We start from the raw sequence: 21,088 nt of genomic DNA, 5'->3' as shown, positions 1-21,088 counted from the left end.
GAAAGACTTATGCAAGGTACTGGACATTTGAAGGAGGCAAAATAAAATATGGAGATTATGAAGAAAATAAAGCCAATGTGTTAAAGGAGATAATTATCTTCCATGTTTGTAGCAATATGAAAACAGTCCAGTATTGGAAGTTGAGGGGAAAGATGAGATACCAGGTTTGTGCAGAAAGGAGGCCTATTGGGTAAAGGAAAAGCATACATGGAAGAGAACTACAGTATAACAAAGAGAAATAAAAAGGTATATTTAAAACACAGTCCAAAGTAAAATGCAATCATTCCTTCTGATGAGCATATCCTCTTTTCCATTTTGCAAATGGGCTCAAAGAGCTTGTTTTAAGGCCTGTCAGAACAATTAAAATAGAGATTCTGTATCTTCAGATGATGTGGCTTCATCCCTACAAAATCTCTCACTGTAGCATTCCACTATAGTTGTCAAAGTGTTAATCAAGACATATGAGAGTACAACGTGAACTACAAAGCCAGATGTTTCACAAAAAGGACTATAAATGAGAATAAGGAAATAAAAATAAACAGACAGGCACCATAAAATGTAGGCAATGATAGTGCAAGACAACAGAAAGAGAATCCAGCACAATGGAAGAGAATTAGAATGATCCTTCCTAGTCTGGTCACGAAAATGAACTGCTCCTTGCAGCCAAAGGTAGTCAAGTGATCAAAGATCACAAATGGAAAAAGCTGTTGCAGAAATATGCAAAGAGCAGAAGAGACTGAGTAAAGCTGATGGATCCTAAATGAAAGACAACCACTGACTAGGGAGAAAAGAACAATTTTGCAAACAGATTGCACAAAAAAAAAAGAGAGGAGATGGAAACGGATGATGTGGCGAAGGAGTACTTTTATGGTTGACTGTGCTTTAAGGTGGATGGAAATGAAAGAGATGAAAGAAGATCAGGGTATCAGAAGAGATACAAAAGGAAAAGCAGCACGTGAACAACTTATCTTCCATTTTCTCAGTTTGTTCTTGAAGTAAGTGACAGCAAATGTTAAATGCCTCTTTGAAAGGAAATATGGAAGCAACTTCAAAATGCATGAGTTTGTTAATGCAGACAGTATAATTATCTCACAGTGATGACTACTATTAAATACATTAAACAAAGGATATTAGACAAAAGATGTGGAGTACTTGGAAGGTGAAAGGTGGGGAAATGTGTTGTTCTCAGTATAGTTGAATGGTTTGGAAGAAAAGCAAAAGCCAATCTGTAGTGCGCAGTGTGAATGTAGTTAAGGAACATGCCAGGGCAAAGGATGTGGATGTGGTCTAAGTATTAGTTCACTTTGTTAGAAGGCAATGGAAGTTGCATACATAAGTTAGAACTGATGTTACTGATGCTTGCTCTAATCCCATGATGGATCAAAGGATGGCTGAAATCAGGAAGACCAGCAGTGTTTTCTGATTTCAAGAACTATTTATGTAAAATTGATGAGAATTAAACATCTGAATTTTAAAATCTGGTAGAAAACATTAAAATGGCAACTGTGAGTCATGCTAATTGTTTGAAGAACATCACCAGTGCTGTTCATCTCAAAACTTCAAGTATTCTTCTTTTCTAGCCTAACTTCAAGCTTTTCACAATTCTTTGTTGCATGCTTTGAATTAAATCTTCTCTTCAATGAAGAAGTTTGCAAGCAAATTTAATTTTGAATGTTAGTTCTGAAAGGTAGATGAAAAAAGATCACAGTATGTTACTGCTTATTTCATCATGAGTTTTGCCTATTGAAAATGAATGTCATGTTTTCAACATTTGATCAGACCAGTCACGTAATGTAACCAAATTGGTCTGCCAAGGTGAAGAGTGTTGCAGAGTGGATTTACATGTGAAGGCAGACTAAAGTGCATGTTTTATGAATTCTCTTGGCATGATTTTACAGATTAAAAGGTTTCACCTATCAAAATCAAACTTCATTGTTTGTTTTTCTTTCTTCCCCTCTCTTGGAATTAAGCATCTACCTTCTGATGTGTCCATAGCTGTATTACTTGCTGATAGTCATTGTTGAAAAATGTCAAGGTGTACCTTCCAGCATACAAATAGATCTCTTTTGTTACAGTTTGGATATGGAATAAAGGGAGTAAGTGGAACTTTTATATGCCATGGAAGTTTGTATTCAGATATAGGTATGGACAGGAATGTTAGTGGATTCAATATGAAACAGCGCATTCCATAATGAAGTGCTGTGTTATCTCACAAGGCACTGTCTCATTGTTTTGGTAATGGGGTTTTAGGTTTTGGTTTCTTTGTTTTTTTTAATACAGTTTTGTTTCAATCATGGAAGATTATTTGATAATTCCTTTATAGGTTGCATTGAGTTAACAGAATAATATGTTTGTGTATAACTGGCTCCTGTAATTCAAGGCCAGTCAGTATTGCTATACCTAGCAGGATAATTACCAATGTATTTGGTGGAGATGCCAGATTTCTAGGAGAAAGATCTTCTGATGAGTAAATAGCTGAGTTGTGTAAACTGACTTGTGCACAAGCTGTATTCCAAAAGATTTTTAAAGTGTTAAATAAAACAGCTGAGCTTAAATAATAAATAATAACATGTAAAGGAGATTTAAAAATAGTTTTGAGTATATGAGGGAGATGTGGAAAGACATAAATAAAGCAGGCTCCTAACAATGACTCTTGATAACAAATGGAAGCACGTAAGCACTGATATGAAAATGAATTCCCCAGCCTAATTTGCAGTAGGAGGTAAAATTTGCTATACATGCCCAACGAGACAAACAAAGCCCTAATTACTTTGAGGAGGATCTTTCATTCTTTTTCTATACCATCTGTCTATGATATATTAATATCTATGGTAAAAGAGCAATCACACTTAGTAAGAGGCATCTTTTCTTATGTTTTAAGATACATATAAAAAAACCTTGACAAATATATCAGGCATACCCCTCAATTGTTGTCAAGAAAAGTTACTTTACAGTATAGCAATGCAAAACAAAATCTTAAGAAATGTCTTCTTAGTACTTCAGAGAAACACGTCTCTGCAGATTAAATGCTCTATACAAAACCGAGCATGTGATTATTCAAGAAGAAAATTATTTAATGAGCTCAAATACATACATGTGTATAATTAAAAGAGACAGCATCAGCTTTGTTTGTAGTTTGTTATGAAAGGTGCATCATGTTTCTCTGAAAGAGCATGCTGAGCTGCTGAGAGTACTTTGTGCTTTCTCTTGGTGCATGAAATCCCTCCACTAGCTTGCTCTGATCATGCTTGAGGAAAAAAAGCTTTGGGGGTGCAATGGAAAAAACAGAAAACCTGGTCTAGCATTGAAGAGATAAGAAAGCAGAAAGCCTGGAGAGGGAATGTAGATATACAGTGAGATTGCAAAGCTGATGGAGAGGAAAGAAAAAAGTATCTTAAGGACATAGAGGGCTTAGGAACTGCTGTAAGTGAGTATTAGAACTGTAAGTAAGAGTATAAAGAACTGTCCTGCCAGGACATAGGAAAATCCTTTTATAGTTATTATTGTTTTCTACTTTTTTCCCCCCCCCACAAACAGGATTTTCTGCATCTAGAGGAAGTTGTTTCTAGCGTAAGAAAAGTCAGCTTTTGAACATAGAGGCCATTTGGGGACATTCATGTTAAAAAGGATTAATTTTCTTCATAGGAGATCTCATGGTGTTTTGGTTTGGATTTGTGACTAACAGTGTTGATAACAAAAGAACATTGCTGGTATTGCAGAACAGTGCATATTCAGTGTCAAGACCTTCCTTGTTTCTCATACTGCTCCTCCCCAACCAATAGGCCAAGAAGGTGCAAGATGCTGGGAGGGAACACAGCTTCAAGAGCTGACCACAAATATGCAAAGGGTTATTCCCTGCCATATGATGTCATGCTTAGTGACAATAGCTTTATGAAATGAGAGATAATTAGGGCTATGGTGTTTGACTTGCAATGTAGGTGAAGAGTATGATGAAACCCTGCTTTCCCCAAAATGGCTAGAAATTTGCCTGCTGAAGTACTCAATGAATTTCTTACTCTGCTTTGCTTTTGCCCTGGCTAGTAAACTGTCGTTATCTCAGTGCAGAAATGTTCTCTGTTTTAACCTTGTCAATTCTCTTCTCCACCCCACTGGGGAGGAGTGATCAAGTGGCTGGGTGGGGCTTAGCTGACTGCTGTGTCTAAACTACTTGCTTATGGTCACTCAAAATATGTGAGCTGTGAATATTTTATTTAGAAAACTTACTTAGAAAAGCTTGCTAAGTGCTTTCTGGTTGCAAATGGACAATGCAGTTAATTCCAGGAGATAATATAAGGATACAATAGATGGCTATTTCACTTTGAGTCTTTAAGTACACCGCTTTTATAATCCAGAATTATTGATGTAAAAAGACTCGTTCAGAATAAATATCCTTCCAGCCTCTTTTAGTCCCCAAATCTGAGAAGGTGTGCTGGAAGGTTAATAGATCTCACCTGTATCACACCTGCACCAAAATAAGACTCACTCACCTGTATCACACCTGCACCAAAATAAGACTCACTCACTTTGCTCTGTCTGCTTGTCTTCTTCCTTACAAAGAAGAGGAATTGATGTAAATATTTTGCCTTATAGGTAACCAAATTTAGTCATAGGTGTTGTTTGTATGTATTTATTTTCAAAGCTGCTACCATATGTCTTTAGATAAACAGTATGGAAAACACATTTGTTAGGTGGGTGGAGTTGTTTTTCATTTGTTACAAAACATGGGATTTACCTTTCTAAATGCAGTACTTGCAAAGAAGTACTTTGATACTTTGCTTTTTTTCTTCTTTTTAATCATGAATTCCAATGATACATTTCATTGACAGCTATATAAAATTTGGATTGCTGACTTCTGTTTTCCTGTGCTTTTTTTAGGATTTATTTATACCTGTGGTGGAACTTTAAAAGGACTTAATGGCACTATAGAAAGCCCTGGCTTTCCATATGGATATCCAAATGGTGCAAACTGTACATGGGTTATCATAGCAGAAGAAAGAAACAGAATACAGATCGTCTTTCAATCTTTTGCTCTAGAAGAAGAATATGATTATCTGTCATTATATGATGGGCATCCTCATCCCGCAAACTTTAGGACAAGGTAAGCAATAAATCTTATTAAAACATAGTTTGTATATTAAAAAGACTTGAGAAAATAGTTAAAGCTAATATTTTAAAATTATGGATGATTTTCTATTCAGATTTTAAGGTGGACTTTGCTTAGTTAATCACAAATGTCTTAAAAGCTGTGATGTTTATTTAGTGCTTAAAGCAGAGGCTAAAAGTATTCCAGCCTTCTTAAAGTTTCCCAACAAAACATAAGAAGCATATGAGCATGAATAAATGAATGCAAAGTGCATATGGGATTGTGGAAGTCTCAGTTTGCATGATCTAGTGGTGATGGGACTTTTAGAATCTTTGGAACAGGAAGCTTTCTAGAAATCCAAAACCCCACAATGTAATTCAGATGGGAAGAACAGATTGATTTTGGCTGGATGGTTACTGTTTGCTTGGCTTGTTTTATTTTGTTAGTTTGTGTATGAGCACATTCTAACACAAAGGGACTTTTTTTAGATGTCACTATCTTGAAAAGAAAGTCAGGGAAGCCTGGCATGCTCAGAAGATTTGATGTTGTATATTTAAGAAGCCACTACATTGTAGGGAAGAATAACATGAGGAGTTCTGTAGAACAGAGAATAGAATAAATCAGCTCTTGAAAAGAAAAAGATGATTAAGCCTCCATATATATGTCTGGAAATAGACTGCTTTTGCAAGACTTCGAAGGTTGTTTCAGTGTGTGGGTGCAGTAGAAAAATGAGTGGAGGTTTGGGTTTTAAATGAAGAAAGTGTGATAGTAAAGTTACACCAGCTTTACTAAATCTTTCACGGTGACATTTATCTCCTCAGATTGTTGTAGCAAGCAGTGAGGTGATGTTTCTTTGAGTTTTCTTTTTGCAAAAGCTTTTTACATAAGCAAAGTTTTATGCAGGTACAGTTGCTTGTGGAAAAAAATCTATTTCTTTCTGGTATGGAAGTGGATTCTGTGATTTTACTTATTGATGTTAATGAAAGTGTAATCAAAACACATTAGTTGCCTTCCCTTTAGTTTGGCAACAGACAAAAATGTTGTCAAGAGACTATGCAGATATATTTTTTAAATGGATAACTGTCTCAGATAAGCAAGGCCACCATTTCTTTTTCTACCATGATTTTTTGGTTTACATAAACTTCTATGTGTCTGGAAATGGTTTTGTAGATAAGTTATTGGTGAAGCTCATGACCTCTGGCTTCACTCTCATAGAGTTTTTGTGCTTCTTGTTTGATTGTTCTGAGAATTCAATCTTGTTGGAATTTACAGTCATTGGTGATGTTCAGTGAATGCTTAACAACCTTAAGTGATTTAGATGGACTTAAATGGTAGCTAAGCAGTAACAAATGGAAGGCAAGTATGTCATGTATGGCCATTATGGAAAGTGTACAGTAAAGCAGCCCTAAGGAAAAGGACCTGGGGATCTGCGTTGATGAAAAGCTCAACATGAGCTGACAGTGTGCACGTGCAGCCCAGACAGCCAACTGTGTCCTGGGCTGCATCAAGAGAAGTGTGGCCAGCAGGGCAAGGGAGGTGTTTCTCCTCAGACCTCGCCTGGAGTATTGTGTACAGTTCTGGAGCCCCCAACACAAGAGGGACGTGGAACTGCTGGAGCGAGTCCAGAGGAGAGCCACAAAGATGATCAGAGGGCTGGAGCAGCTCTGCTATGAGGACAGGCTATGAAAGTTGAGACTTTTCAGTCTGGAGGAGAGAAGGATTCAAGGTGACCTTATCATGGCCTTCCAGTATCTGAAGGGGTCTACAGGAGGGCTGTGGAGGGACTATTTACAAGGTCTTGTAATGACAGGATGAGGGGTAATGGGTTTAAACTGGCAGAGGGGAGATTTAGACTAGATGTTAGGAAGAAGTTCTGTCCAGTGAGAGTAGTGAGACACTGGAATGGGTTGCCCAGGGCGGTTGTGGCTGCTTCCTCCCTAGAGGTGTTTAAGGCCAGTTTGGATGAGGCCTTGAGCAACCTCCTCTAGTGGAGGGTGTCCCTGCCTATGGCGAGGGGGTTGGAGAGGATGATCCTTGAGATCCATTCCAGCCTAGACCATTCTATGACTCTGTTCTATGATTCAAAATATTACACCTACTGTATATGCTTGATTTAGCATGTTTAATATGCTAGATCTTTGCCTCAGGTTATTAACAGACAAAATATAGAACAGCTTCAAGATGTAAACTAACCACCAAAAAAAAAGCCCCAAATCATATCTGTAATCAGCTGCCAAAACATCTGTTTGCAGAACAGTAGTATTACTTTCTATATTTAAACCAAACGTTCAACAAAATGTCATACTTGGGAGTCTTTCTGGGTCATGTTACAGTCACTGGTTTTAGGGCTTTCTTGTTGCCTTCTCTGTGGATTTTGTGACTTCTGTGTCTACTTTCACATTTATACATCTAGATTCCCTTTTTAAAAAAGCATTTTTTAATGGTTAATTGTAAATTGCAGCTTTGTGTACACCTCTTGTCAAGCAGCTAATGCTTTCTACTGCGTCTCTGAGTGGAAAAACTTGCATTTCTGGGTAGAACTCTTCTCTGTTTTTTTCCTCCAAATTTCTGCCTTTCAGGTTTTGTGTGTGTGTTACTGGATGAATCATTTCAGCTAAGCTTTCTGTAGATGCCTATCAATAACTTGTTTTCAATTTTCTGGGCACCTGGTTTGATAAACAAGAGTTCTGTTTGCATTGGTGATAAGAAGTCCCACTTTGAAATTAATTTAACAGAAGGTAGAATTTGAACTGATTAAAAAAAAATCACATACATCAACAGCTTTGCAAAAGCCAGTTGAAGTCATCTGATATTTCTTGCATGTAATGGAAATTTTGTATTGTACAAATAATTCACTGCTTTAGTTGCTACATACATTAGGGAGTGGCAGGAGCAGCTAGTCCATGAGAGATGCTGCTGGGAGCTAAGAGGGATGCCTCTCAGGTTGTGCTCTCATCAACAGGACACGGTCTTGAAAGGGCTGATCCCAGGAGGCAGAGCTGGGGACTGGTAGCCACATCTATCAATAGATATAATAGATCTATATGACAAGTGATGGATCAGGTCCAGGGTCCCTCGAGCAAGTCCAGCTGCGAGAAGGAAATTGTGCTTCCCACAGAGAAGGGCAGAGGGGCTCACAGAGGAGGCATGGACAGGGATACAACTGTATAGAAACTGCAGTTAATTTTAAATTGTGCTATTAGTGGCAGAAATCTGGTACATAGCTAAGTAGAGGAAAGGATGGAAACCTCACTTCTGACATTTCTGTGCAAATATTGTACTTTTAACTTGGATTTTGCTTAGATTTCCGCTTTATTTTTTAAAGAAAATTCCTTTTTTAAAAGGCAATAGGTGCTTAGAATTGAATATTACTTTAAAAAGAGATGTTATACACCACAGTTTTCTAAACTACATATTTTTTCTAACTAGTTAACCTAATTCACAGTGCTATATTAGAAATAGCTTTAAATACCTGAATAATTTGTACTTATATACAGTGTAAGGGAATGTCTGTTCCAAAACTGTCAATACCTAAGTACCTAATACCTAACTAGGTAATTGACTTTACATTTAAATATTCATCCCAAGTTTAACATTGCATTGGAATCAGTGAAGGAAATGTAGATCCATTTTAGACAGTGGAAAATAAATGCACACCTGCTGCAGTTATACTGGGGATAAACTGAATAATTCAATCCAGCCTACTTTTGTCTTATTGTATTGACTAAAATAATCTTTTATACATATATGCTTGAAAGACATTTTATGCTGGCCAGAACTATATAGTTGCAAGAGGTAAAAATAATAGAATTTGACAAATCTACCAGAATGTTCTGGTCAAAAACATTAGAAAATTTGGTTGTTGTGTCCTTCAAAAAGGACAGGCATAGTATGGAAAGCTCTGCTCCTTCCAAACTGTGTAACGATTTTGTGACAGCTATTCATCCCTTTGCATCAGTAAAAAGAAGTATGGATTGTCTACCCATGAAACATGAGAAATGAAGGTATGATTGGCACAAACTGGGATTTTGGAATGCTTACATTTATTGCTCATATTTGAGAATATGCAAGACCAGCATGTACCTGAGGAAATATGTTTTAATGATAATATGATCATTATGTCAGAAAAGTTAATTGGATGAATTAAAGTTTTTCCTCTACCTAGTCAAGGTTAATTTCCTCTTAGGAAATTTGAATAGAAGGAAATATTAACATTCTCAGTGCTCAAAAGGTGAGCTAATACTCATCTTTTCTAATCTCTTGTTTGTAAGCAAGATGAATCATCCTTTCATCTACTTCCCGTGCTGAGGCAAAGAAGAATCAAATGAACAGGTTACCTGATCAGTGCTTCTCAGCTGCATAGGAGAAATTCACTGCAATTGGAGATATCCACTGCCTTTTCTCTGTTCATGACTTGCTTTTCCCCTAAAGCATCTAATTCCATGAGTAGGCCTCTACATTTTTACCATTTTATCCCCAACCACTTGAAAAGAAAAACTCTTTTCAGAAGATTAGTGAGTGGAACTTTGAAATTTCAGTATGCTCCTAGTGTTAGATGTAATTGGGTATCCTCTCTTCACCCTAGCACTTTGAAAGGTTTGAATTTGGTAGCAAACAGAACCATAATTTGATAATGACATTGCAGCCTACTCAAGCAAAGGTATCATTAGCACATAATAGAAGAATAAGCTCAAAACTAATCATAAATGTGATTGTTTGCTGGTTTTTAGTTCCATGGCATATGGAATAACAGATATTACTCCACTTAGAATGGATGATACTGACTATCAAATTAAATCAAATTAATTTATTTGGTTCAATTAATTAGGAGCTGGGGAGGATAGAAATATGTAAAATTACAATTAATCCTTAATTATAATAATTGTTAATCCTTAATATTAATTAAAATGAATCCTTAATATCAATTGACATAAATATTTTTAGAGTTGCAGGTGGGTGAGATGGCTGTTTGCTTGCCCATCTGCTGAGGTAACACTAGATAAAAGGGCATGGAAAAACTGTCAGATGCTCTCACCATGCCAGAGAGGTTGAACCTGCTTCAGGGTTTGGAGTATCACAGTAGGAGCAGGATGAGTGTTTTCCCTGGCTGGTAGGGAAATACTTAATGGATGAGTTGAACACCTTGCTGTCACCCCATCAGTGTTTCCTCCTGGCCTGATAGCATTGTCAGGTACATCTCTCTGTCATAAATATGCCAGATATTACTGGCAACATAATCATGTAGCACAAAAATGGTCACAAATCTAATGTATACTGTCTTTGAATAAAATATATTATTTTCATTTTGCAATGGAGGTGGTGGAGTCACCATCCCTGGAGGTGTTCAGGAGGAGACTGGATGGGGCACTTAGTGCCATGGTCTAGTTGACTGGATAGGGCTGGGTGCTAGGTTGGCCTAGAGGTCTCTTCCAACCTGGTTGATTCTATGGTTCGATGTTGAAATGTAAGTATCATCCAAATGGTTTTCTACATCTAAAGGTTTATTGAAAAACAAACAATTGCAGTGTGAGATAATTTGAAACAAACCTGTAAAAAACCCAGAGTAAAATTAAGGATACATTAGTAGCTTTATGCTCTTACTTCAAAATGTTGCACTAAGTAAAATGCTAAAAGTTCCCGAATTTAAAAGGCAGAAGTATATTTCTGGAAGATTTAATTTTGTGTATAAAACTTGCCTTTTTTTTTTAAGTGAGAAAAATGTAATTTACATCTTTTATGTGCTAAATTGTCAAAATTGTCTTACAGAAACTTTACCAGAAAAAAGGAAAGCTAACAAAAGAATAAAAGTAAGAACAGAAAATTCCAGTGCCCTCATTTAATAGCTCTGGTTTTTTTTTCTCCATTTCTTCTTCTAAGCATGCTGATTTTGTTTCTTCTTTCAATAGATAGAAGTCTGGGTCAAGCAGACAGCAGTTAGGCTGTGCTGCTAACATGAATGCAAGCTCCAGCTTGTTACATGTCACCTAAGCCACCTCATAGCTGCAGAAATCTTTTTCTTCTGACTCAGACTCTTTCTTTTCTGGTCCTTAGAATGTTAATCTTTATCCTTTCTGAAGGTTTATATCTATGTTACATCTTATGCTAACTCCCAGACAAATTTATTCCTTTTGTTTCTCCCCAGAAATCTATTTGATAGCACATTCTCCAATCTTTCTCATATTAATTCTTCCCAAAACCAGAAGAAAAGAAAGATCCACATTTTTTTCTTTGCTTTTATCTCCTCCTTCCCCCACTTCTGCTATGTCAGGGTTTGCACTTACAGAATTTCCCAACTTTGACACTTGTTTTATGTGCTCTTTCTTGGTCTTTGGGTAATCTATAGTACTACAAGATGTAGTACAGGATGCTCAGAGCTAGTGCCAATGTTTCATCTGGGCAAAATGCCACAATGGTGTATCAGTTCTCTTGCTCAATCCAAGCCTTTTTGTATGTAGCTCCATTTTATTTCATTCATGTGTATCCTTTTGTTCTTTCTAAGTTCTTTCTCATGAACAATTGCTTAAACTCTATAAACCCCCTTTCTGACTGTGGTTATTGTTTAGCATATATTATTGTTGTTTGAAATCCTGTTATTCAAATTTACCTCCTAGTTAGTTGTTTAACTTTGATTTCACCACTGTAACAGTTACTCTAGTTAGCAGACTCAGTATTAATACAATAAAGAAAAAGGGTATCAACTCTGGTTCTAGAATAAATCTCACAGAGACAAAATATCTTTGGTTGGTTATTAAGCTTTTAAAACATGTCAAAGTGCAATTATTTGCAGTCAACCAGGCCTCATTCCCAAGTAACCTTGGCAAATGAAAGTCTTTTTGGATATCAATGTAGACTAGGACTTGTTGACAGGGAGGCTATGGACTGTTTACTGAACCTCAAAAAGTTTCCATTGGCATCAGAGGCAATGTTTGATTTTTTTTTTTCCTCACTCAAATTGTTTATTATGCCCAAGCACATGTACTTTTCTTCTCTCATCACTGTTCACTTTGTGTCTAAATTGGCAACCAGAGCAGAGACGGAGCTGCTTAGAATTAAATTAAGGAATCAGCACTTCGGAAACACCTTCAAAACGATAATCACTGAGTCATTGATTTTTCTTTCAGCTCATCCACACTTCTCTAGCTTTCTCATCTATTTGCATGGAAAGAAGAAGAGAAGATTCATTTTAGAACTCAGGGGCCAGTGAACAAAATCACATGGAATGAAACTCCCTTCACAAAGAAAGAGAAAGCAAAAAGATGTAAGTGCTAGCCAAAGACCAATAAAGAGATAAAGAAGGGAGTTTAAAAAAAAATAACAATGTAGAGTGAAGGATAAAACAGTGGCAATAAAATAAATGAAGAAAAATTAAAAGTGCAGCAAGGCAGCAGTCAAGGAGGAAAATCATGAGACAGATAACAGAACTTGAATGAATCTAAAGAACATTTTCACTGTATGAGCAAAAAAGTAATATCTCAAAGGTGTTGTCATGTTAAGATAAATGATTCTGATGTTTGTTTCTCTGAGCCCAGGAATCTTGCTGGAAATTCTTGGCAAAAATTAACTTTTGCCTCTGCTATTTTGGTGCCTCATAAATTGCTTGCTCTAACATAGCTCAGCAAGCTAAAATGTTCAAGTGGCTTAATTGAAAAATAAGCTCTGAATGTATTTTCACCTTGTCTTGCCTTTTAAAGGGCCAAGAGAATGAGATTCTCAAACGTATTGGAGACAAATGCAGAAATGTCTTTCTAAGGAAAAAATACAAAAAGAAATTAGAAAGCAGATTGTGATGGTTTGAGTGTTCCCTACTCCCTCACTCTTGTGAAAATCACCCAGACTAGACTCAGAGCCTGGAAGTTAGAATGAAGCTTTATATTTACAGCTTAGCACAATATATAAGCAGGTATTTACAGTCTATACAGCTATAGAGAGAAATAGACAAGTTAAAAAGGTAATACAGAAACACAGCAGCCCTCCCAGAAACCTGAGTGCCCAGGAGGGGCTCCCAACCACCCTTCCACCTCCTTTCCACCCCTCTACCTTATCCCAGACTTTGCCTTATGTTCAAGGTGAGTTGGAGAATCAGCCAGGGGGGTTAGGAAGCAGGTTAAAGAGAGAAGTGCAGGCAGCCAGAGCCAAAGAGAACAATTCTGTTATCTGTGTTCTTGTTTTTATACATCTCAGCAGGCCTGTGAGCGGCTTGGATGGTAACACTCTGTGCTGGGTTAGGAACTGGCTGGAGGGCCGGACCCAGGGAGTGGTGGTGAATGGTGCCACATCCAGCTGGCGGCCAGTCACTAGTGGTGTCCCTCAGGGATCAGTGCTGGGCCCCATCCTCTTTAACATCTTCATAAATGATCTGGATTAGGGCATCGAGTCAGTCATCAGCAAGTTTGCAGATGACACTAAGCTGGGGGCAGATGTGACTGAGCTGGAGGGCAGAAGGGCTCTGCAGCGGGACCTTGACCGCCTGGACAGATGGGCTGAGTCCAATGGGATGGGGTTCAATAGCTCCAAGTGCAGGGTGCTGCACTTTGGCTACAACAACCCCATGCAGAGTTACAGGCTGGGGTCGGAGTGGCTGGAGAGCAGCCAAACAGAGAGGGATCTGGGGGTGCTGATTGATACCTGCCTGAACATGAGCCAGCAGTGTGCCCAGGTGGCCAAGAGAGCGAGCTAGCCTCACTGATGGTTAAAAAGATGAATTATGGGGTGACCTCACTGCTGTCTTCAACTACCTGAAGGGAGGCTGCAGCCAGGTGGGGGTTGGTCTCTTCTCCCAGGCAACCAGCAACAGAACAAGGGGACACAGTCTCAAGTTGTGCTGGGGAAAGTCTAGGCTGGATGTTAGGAGGAAGTTGTTGTCAGAGAGAGTGATTGGCATTGGAATGGGCTGCCCAGGGAGGTGGTGGAGTTGCCATCCCTGGAGGTGCTCAAGCAAGCAAAGCCTGCCTGGGGCACTTGGTGGCATGGTCTAGTTGACTGGATAGGGCTGGGTGCTAAGTTGACCTGGATGACTTTGGAGGTCTCTTCCAAGCTGGTTGACTCTCTGAATAACAATTTTCCAGTCCCTGGGGGACTTTTTAACCTTATAGTTCTCAACCTAGGACACACTTTAGTATTAGTTTTCTGTAATTTGTCTGTTTCATTCCATGTGCCTCAGTGAATTTGTTTTATGTATCGCTGTAATTTTTTTCTAGGCCCAGTCTAATTAATGAACTCTACATAATTTTTCTTCTGTTTTATAATTTATTCTTTCCTGTATCTGTGAAATTACCACTTTGAAGATTGTTGTTAAGATCTCACAGTGGCCTTAGCTAACATTACGAAAAGCCCTCAAGTGAAAAATCTGGACAACTTTCTCTGTGTCATCATATTTGTGTCTGTAACAAGCAAGATTCTGTTACACTTTGAGCTTTCGGTATACTGAACCTTCGAGCTGGATCCCTCCAGAGCCTCCTCTTCTCTAGGCTGAACACTCCCAGCTCCCTCAGCCTGTGCCCCAACCCTCTGATCATTTTTGTGGCTCTCCTCTGGACCCAATCCATCAAGTCCATGTCCTTCCTATATTAAGAGCTTCAGACCTGGACACGGTACTCCAGGTGAGGTTTCACCAGAGTGGAGTAGTACATTTGACAGGGTTGTTCGTTCTGTTGTGGAGGATGTAAACTTTTCTTCTCCACCCCTGTGTTTTGAGTGAAGTAGGTTTAATCTTTCTGTGACTAAGATTTTCACATGGTTCTCTAGGGAAATTAATTCTAATATTTTCTCAGTGTATTCCTGCACATTGTTTTCTTGTTGTTTAGAAGCACAGTATGCTGTAATGCCAGGATTCATTACTATGCTAATGTGATCCAGATTTATGTGGCAGTGGTTTTTAACACTGATTTATGTGGTGCAGCTGTAGGAAATTTTGTACTGATATTAAGTAGTGGAAAAAACCTTTTCAAAACCAGAGGGGTTACAGGCTACCTTTTTCTTTTGTTTCAAGTAATTCTAACTCTCAACATATAAACAATTTTATTTTTTGTGCATTGTAGGGTTGTTGGTTGGTTGGGTTTGTGGGATATTTTGTTTTGTTTAAATCAGGAAAAATATGTTTAAGCAAAGTGGTTTTTTTTTCAGCTTGGTATTTAGAGTAGTGGTCAGTTATACCTGGTATTGAATTAAACATAGAATGAAATCATAGCATCATAGAATCAACCAGGCTGGAAGAGACCTCCAAGATCATCCAGTCCAACCTAGCACCCAGCCCTATCCAGTCACCTAGACCATGGCACTGAACGCCTCATCCAGTCTTTTCTTGAGCACCTCCAGGGATGGTGACTCCACCTGCCTGGGCAGCCCATTCCAATAGCACAAGGATCATCTACTTCCAACCCTCCTGCCACAGGCAGGGACACCCTACCCTAGATCAGGCTGGCCAGAGCCTCATCCAGCCTGGCCTTAAACACCTCCAGGAATGGGGTCTCAACCACCTCCCTGGCCAACTCATTCCAAGCTCTCACCACTACCACTCTCACGCTGAACAACTTCTTCCTCACGTCCAGTTTGAACCTACCCACCTCCAGTTTTGCTCCATTGCTTCTAGTCCTGAATTAGATATTCAAGGCATTTCAGCATTAGAATTTCAACATTAGAATTTAAGGAAAGTTAAAGATGAAGGTCAACATTCAGTGTCCTAAATCACTCCTATTCACTTTGTACCCCAATGCATCATTTGTGTCTTGAGTAATTTTGTACTGGTTTCACATTTTGCATTATGTGTCTTAGTGGTTTGAAACAGCTATATTTAACCTTTTTTTTTTTTTAGAACATATATGTCCAAACAATGCAGGGACAATGAAGCTGTTTGAAAGTTCCTTCTTAGCTTTTTAATTTAACTGTCTTTATCAGTTGGTCATAAATAGCAACAACTGTAACTGCTTATGTTGTTATGAAATGTAGGTAGCTCACTTATGCTCTTTTTTGCTGAGTTCCCCTGTTTGCAGTAAAAATCTTCTAAAATCTTGTTTACATCTCTGCATTGTTCTGTTTACTGAGAAGCATTCTGCTGATACCAGTCAAAATTACTCATATATAGAATTGAGATAACACAGCCTGACCTGTTATATAATAATTGCAAAATATATTATCTAAGAGCACTCATCTTATGCACTTCTTGTTATTTAAGTCTACCACTATCTATAAGAAGGCTTTTGCTAGAGGTAGACCTGTAAGGCCTGTATCTGTCTACAGATGTGCACTTTATATTCCAAGACAGTGAGCATAGATTCTGAAATATATGCAGATGGTTTTCCTCTTTCACATGCCCTACTCCTACATCTTTGTTATAAGAAGAGAAATAATATGTGTGATAATGTTACAAGCATTTAGCTCATGGGAGAAGTCCAGAACTTCAACAGAATATTTAGTCTAAGTTGAAGCTGTTCTGGAAGTTCCTGGCACCTGCAGTAGTGATAAGCAAAATGTGGCATACCTCCTTTCCATGTTGTGCTGTTTTCACACATTAAACCAAAGTTTGGAGAGATAGTTAAGCTCATCTAAAAGGTTATTGTCAATTCCAGAAGCAAATTCAGCTCCTCTGACTGGCTGTCTGATTTTTCTTTTAAGTTCCCTGGCTCTGGCACTCATTAGACATGTTTGTAGATATGCTTCCCTTTGCTAACTGAATTGACTTGGGTTTATTTTTAATGGTTAAGCTCTTTTTTGCGGTGGTTAAATGAAGCAGTTCACAGGGCAGTATGCAAATCACTAGGACAAGAGAGAATTCAGTGTCAGAACGGTAGGAAAATGGGAAGAAACAAGTTTCATGCAAGGAAGCATCAAGATCTGTTCCAATATCTGTAGCTAGGTGGGGTTGGTCTCTTCTCCCAGGCAACCAGCAATAGGACAAGGGGACGCAGTCTCAAGTTGTGCCAAAGGAGGTCTAGGCTGGATGTTAGGAGGAAGTTCTTCCCAGAGAGAGTGATTTGCCATTGGAATGGGCTACCCAGGGAGGTGGTGCAGTCACCATCCCTGAAGACTTTTCAAGCAAAGCCTGGATGAGGCATTTGGTGCCATAGTCTAGTTGATTGGTTAGGGCTGGGTGCTAGGTTGAACTGGATGATCTTGGAGGTCTCTTTCAACCTGGTTGATTCTATGATACCATGATTCTAAAATGTACTGTTCAGTATTATCCAGCTTTAAGATGAGGGAAATAAAATGTACTGTTGACACTCTCTACCTTCTAGAGGCTAAAATGTACTGCTTCATAATGTTTAACTTTTTGTTGTTTAAGGACCTAGAATGCTTTCAAGTGCTCTAAAAGCAGTTGTGTTGATATGTTGCATTCTGATATTTTTTTCTGTCCAAGAAAAAAGTAAATCCTGACCCTAGATATTTTAAAGAACTACTTGTGTGGTAGTGAGATACCTGGTTCTTCTAAATTGCCATTTGATATTCTGGATGGTTTTTATGTATTATAACAAATGAACTGATGGAGGAAAGATAATTAGTTATAAAGTTTGTTTCATTTCTCATGGTACAAAAAAGAAAAGGAGAGTTGTATAATTAAAGTTTGACTCTGACAATGGATTATAGAAGTTTTAGACATGTCTTTTACAAAGGACATAATGATTGTGCCAGAATCTGATGAGTAATTTGTTGTTTAGTTCAAAGCAGCTGTTCAATTAAAAATGTTCAGCCTTGACCCATGATCATGATTTTAAAATAATAGGTCACAGGAGCACTTTTACATTTTGACAGGGAAAAAATATCAGTTGGAGAAATAAGTTAGTTGGTGAATCACATGTTGGTTTGTTACTGAATTTTGGATTAAAGTATAAGATATTTTTGTTAACGTTTTCAGCGAACCCACTTCTGTTAAATTTTGTGTGCTTTTGTTCTCAAAGCTACTGAGACAAATTGTATTATTTTAAATTGAGTAGACATATAAAAAATGTAGGAGTTATGCCTATTCATACTGGAATTCTTTTAGAGAAGGCTTTGCATTCCTTACTTTGTTCCTAATTCAGTGGGTAAATGCTTCCTTGGAAGGAATATTGGAAGTTCAAACATCATGTGAAATTTATCACAGGATGTTAAGGGTTGGAGGGACCTCCAGAGATCATAAAGTTCAATGCCCCTGCCAGAGCAGGACCATAGAATATAGTTTCAGGTTGCACAGTAACACATCCAGATGGGCATTGAAAGTCTCTGGAGGAGGATGCTTTAGATCATGCTTGCAACTCAACTCATCATGTGTGTGCACATACACAGAGGCACACTCAAGCACTTTAAGTCTCTAATTCAGTAGGAAAGTGTTTGCTCTTTCCAGTGCAGCTTTAAGATTTCAAAAATGTTTGTAGACTGTTTTACCAAGTAACATTTACATGTTGTTGTTTTCTTATTATTAAAAGTTTCAATTACTTTTGCATCCACTAAACTACAAATAAATCCTCTGGTTTTTCATATAAATTTAAGTGTAGTGACCAAGTACAAGAAATAAGCTGAACCTTTCTGAGTAAATGCAGTATAATGATGTTGTTGAAGGGCACACTTCTGAAAGCTAAATGTGTATTTCCTTTCTGCTGCATGAGTACCCACAAATCCCTCAAATCACTGAGTAACTACATAGATGCTGTGTGCATAAGGTTTAAGGTTTATTGAAATTCGTGGCTTAGGTCAATTTACTTTCCAGTGATAACTACCAAGTAATTAATAAATTTATTGGTTTATGAATAAGCTAATGGGAAAATTGTTCTTTTATTGACTTGTCAAAGAATTATGCATATATCCATTTGGGAAAGGTAAGCATTTTATTCATTTGTTTTATCATTAGAACAAAAGTATATTCTCATAACCAACTAGAACAATACATTTGCAAAATAGTCTGCAAATTATTCTTCACCTTTGCATATTTATCTAAATTCTTTAATCTAGTTTTTTTTTTAATGGCATTATTCATTATGATGCCAATGACAAAATGAAGAATGTGTTTTTGGATGCACAGAGAAATGACTTGTTGCATGTATAGAAGTCTATATATTCACCTCTTTAACTGTCATTGCTACCTTGTTCTGTTATTCAAATTTGTGGTTACTATGCTGAGCAACATTATCTCATCATCTGGCTTTCATACCTGTCATGATTGTAATCAGCAGCATATCCTGACTACTGCAGTGTTTATAACAATGGTTTCACCAAGAGCATAGGGTAATGAATGGATATTCCTTGGGGAAAAAAAGTCAGGATACTGTTGTGGAGTTTTTGATTTTTTTTTTTGTGTGGTTTGTTTGGTTGTTTTTGTTTTGTTCTTTTTTTGTTTTCCCCCAAAGATCACTTGAGAAAAAAAAAAAAGAACACCTATTAATGTTCAGTATCTGTTAAGAACACTGAACAGATGTCAAAGAAGATCTTACTGTCGACTCTACTAAGTACAGGCTTTTTCAGCCAGTGCCTGGTTCAGTGTTCATAAAGGCCACTAAAATTATATATTGTTTCCTTAAAGCTATCATTTAAAAATCGTGGGGTTTTTTTTCAAGTAGTATAAAGTATATATGTTGTCCTTTCCATATTGAAATGTTTGGAAAAGCAACTTGTCACACTTTATTTTTTAGACATTTAACCATGGGCTATGCTTTTTTTGTTTCTTAGGTTAACGGGTTTTCATCTTCCTCCACCTGTGACCAGTACAAAATCTGTATTTTCACTGCGCTTGACAAGTGATTTTGCAGTCAGTGCTCATGGGTTTAAAGTTTACTATGAAGGTAAGACTTTGTTAACAAAAGATTTTGGATTTTTGTTCTCTGATCTCTCTATATAATAAAGCTAAATGTCCCAGAAATGTGTTCAAATCATGTCTATAACCTTACATAAGTTAGAATGTTTGCTTTTCATGCAGTGAATCTTGTAGAGTAGGGCTATAGGTTAGACTTGGTGATCCTGAGGGGCTTTTTCAAGCTGGGTGTTTCTGTGATTCTGTGATGCTGATTTGGATGTGTAGACTTATATCTCATGCTAAAATATTTTAAATTCTACTATCCATAGTCCCTCTGGAGAAAAAATGGTTTATGACCTTTGCTTCGATAGTTCCAAGTTCTTTAAATTCTGAAAACATAAGCATAAAGTTTCCAGTCCTTCTAACAGGTGCTTACTCAAGAAAATCATAGAATCACAGAATGGTTTAGGTTGGAAGGGACCTCGAAGATCATCTAGTTCCAACCTCCTGCTATAAGCATGGACACCTCCCACTAGGACAGGTCACTCAAGGCCTCATTCAACCTAGCCTGGAACACTTCCAAGGAGGAAGTATTCACAACCTCCCTGGGCAACCCGTTCCAGTGTCTCGCCACCCTTACTGTAAAGAGTGTTACTCTTGAATTCATAGCTAAAAGTTTTATGGATGGATTCCTTTTCATACTTTTGCATAGGGAAAATACTGAATCAGTTCTCTGAAGTAATGAAAAGTTAGTTCCCTTTTGAGTTTTCTCACCTGTCTGTAGTTTTCACATAGGCACTAAAGTGAGTGGATACACACATACCCTCTAAATCAAGAAGTTAGTAGTATCTATGTTCCAGGAGGGATTTTGTTTGTGACCATAGCACTTTGGTCATGTTTGAAGAGTTGGAAAATATCCATCCTATTTTATTTTTTATCTGTGTTTTGGCACTGGGATTATGATCTGTAATGTGTATTTACAGGTTATAAACAGAAAGTATTGGTTTGCTTTTTCTTTTTATTTGGGATTCTGGGGTTTATTTGTTTTGATTGGTTGGGTTTGGTGGTTTTTTGTTTGTTTGTTTTTTCTGGTTATTTTGTTATTGTTTTCATTGATGAAAGGACATTTGATCTTTCTTCTTGCAGTAAGTAACTGCCTGAAGAAACTCTAAGGCCATTGTTATACCCTGCTTAGTCCTGTCTACAACAGAATCTCTGAGAAAGTAACTGAGTAACACTTTGGTAGTTCAGAAAATATCCCAAATGTAGTAATGCAGTGAAGGGCTGCCATAGAAATACAACCCAGA

At 37.7% G+C, this 21,088-nt stretch overlaps 1 protein-coding gene across 1 annotated transcript in view; it reads left to right on the top strand.

The window, feature by feature from the left end:
* CSMD3 (CUB and Sushi multiple domains 3) overlaps positions 1–21,088 on the top strand; it is a 483,827-nt gene that overhangs the window by 67,147 nt on the left and 395,592 nt on the right. Inside the window, exons 2-3 of the mRNA XM_064154172.1 lie at positions 4,876–5,098; positions 19,718–19,830. Of these exons, the coding sequence (XP_064010242.1) occupies positions 4,876–5,098; positions 19,718–19,830 (336 nt within the window). The remainder of the gene's footprint in view (positions 1–4,875; positions 5,099–19,717; positions 19,831–21,088) is intronic.

This window comes from Pogoniulus pusillus, chromosome 14 (genome assembly GCF_015220805.1).
Source record: "Pogoniulus pusillus isolate bPogPus1 chromosome 14, bPogPus1.pri, whole genome shotgun sequence".
In the NCBI taxonomy this organism is placed as follows: Eukaryota; Metazoa; Chordata; class Aves; order Piciformes; family Lybiidae; genus Pogoniulus; species Pogoniulus pusillus.
Note: the sequence above shows the minus strand (reverse complement) of the source record. Positions and strands in the feature narration are given on the sequence as shown.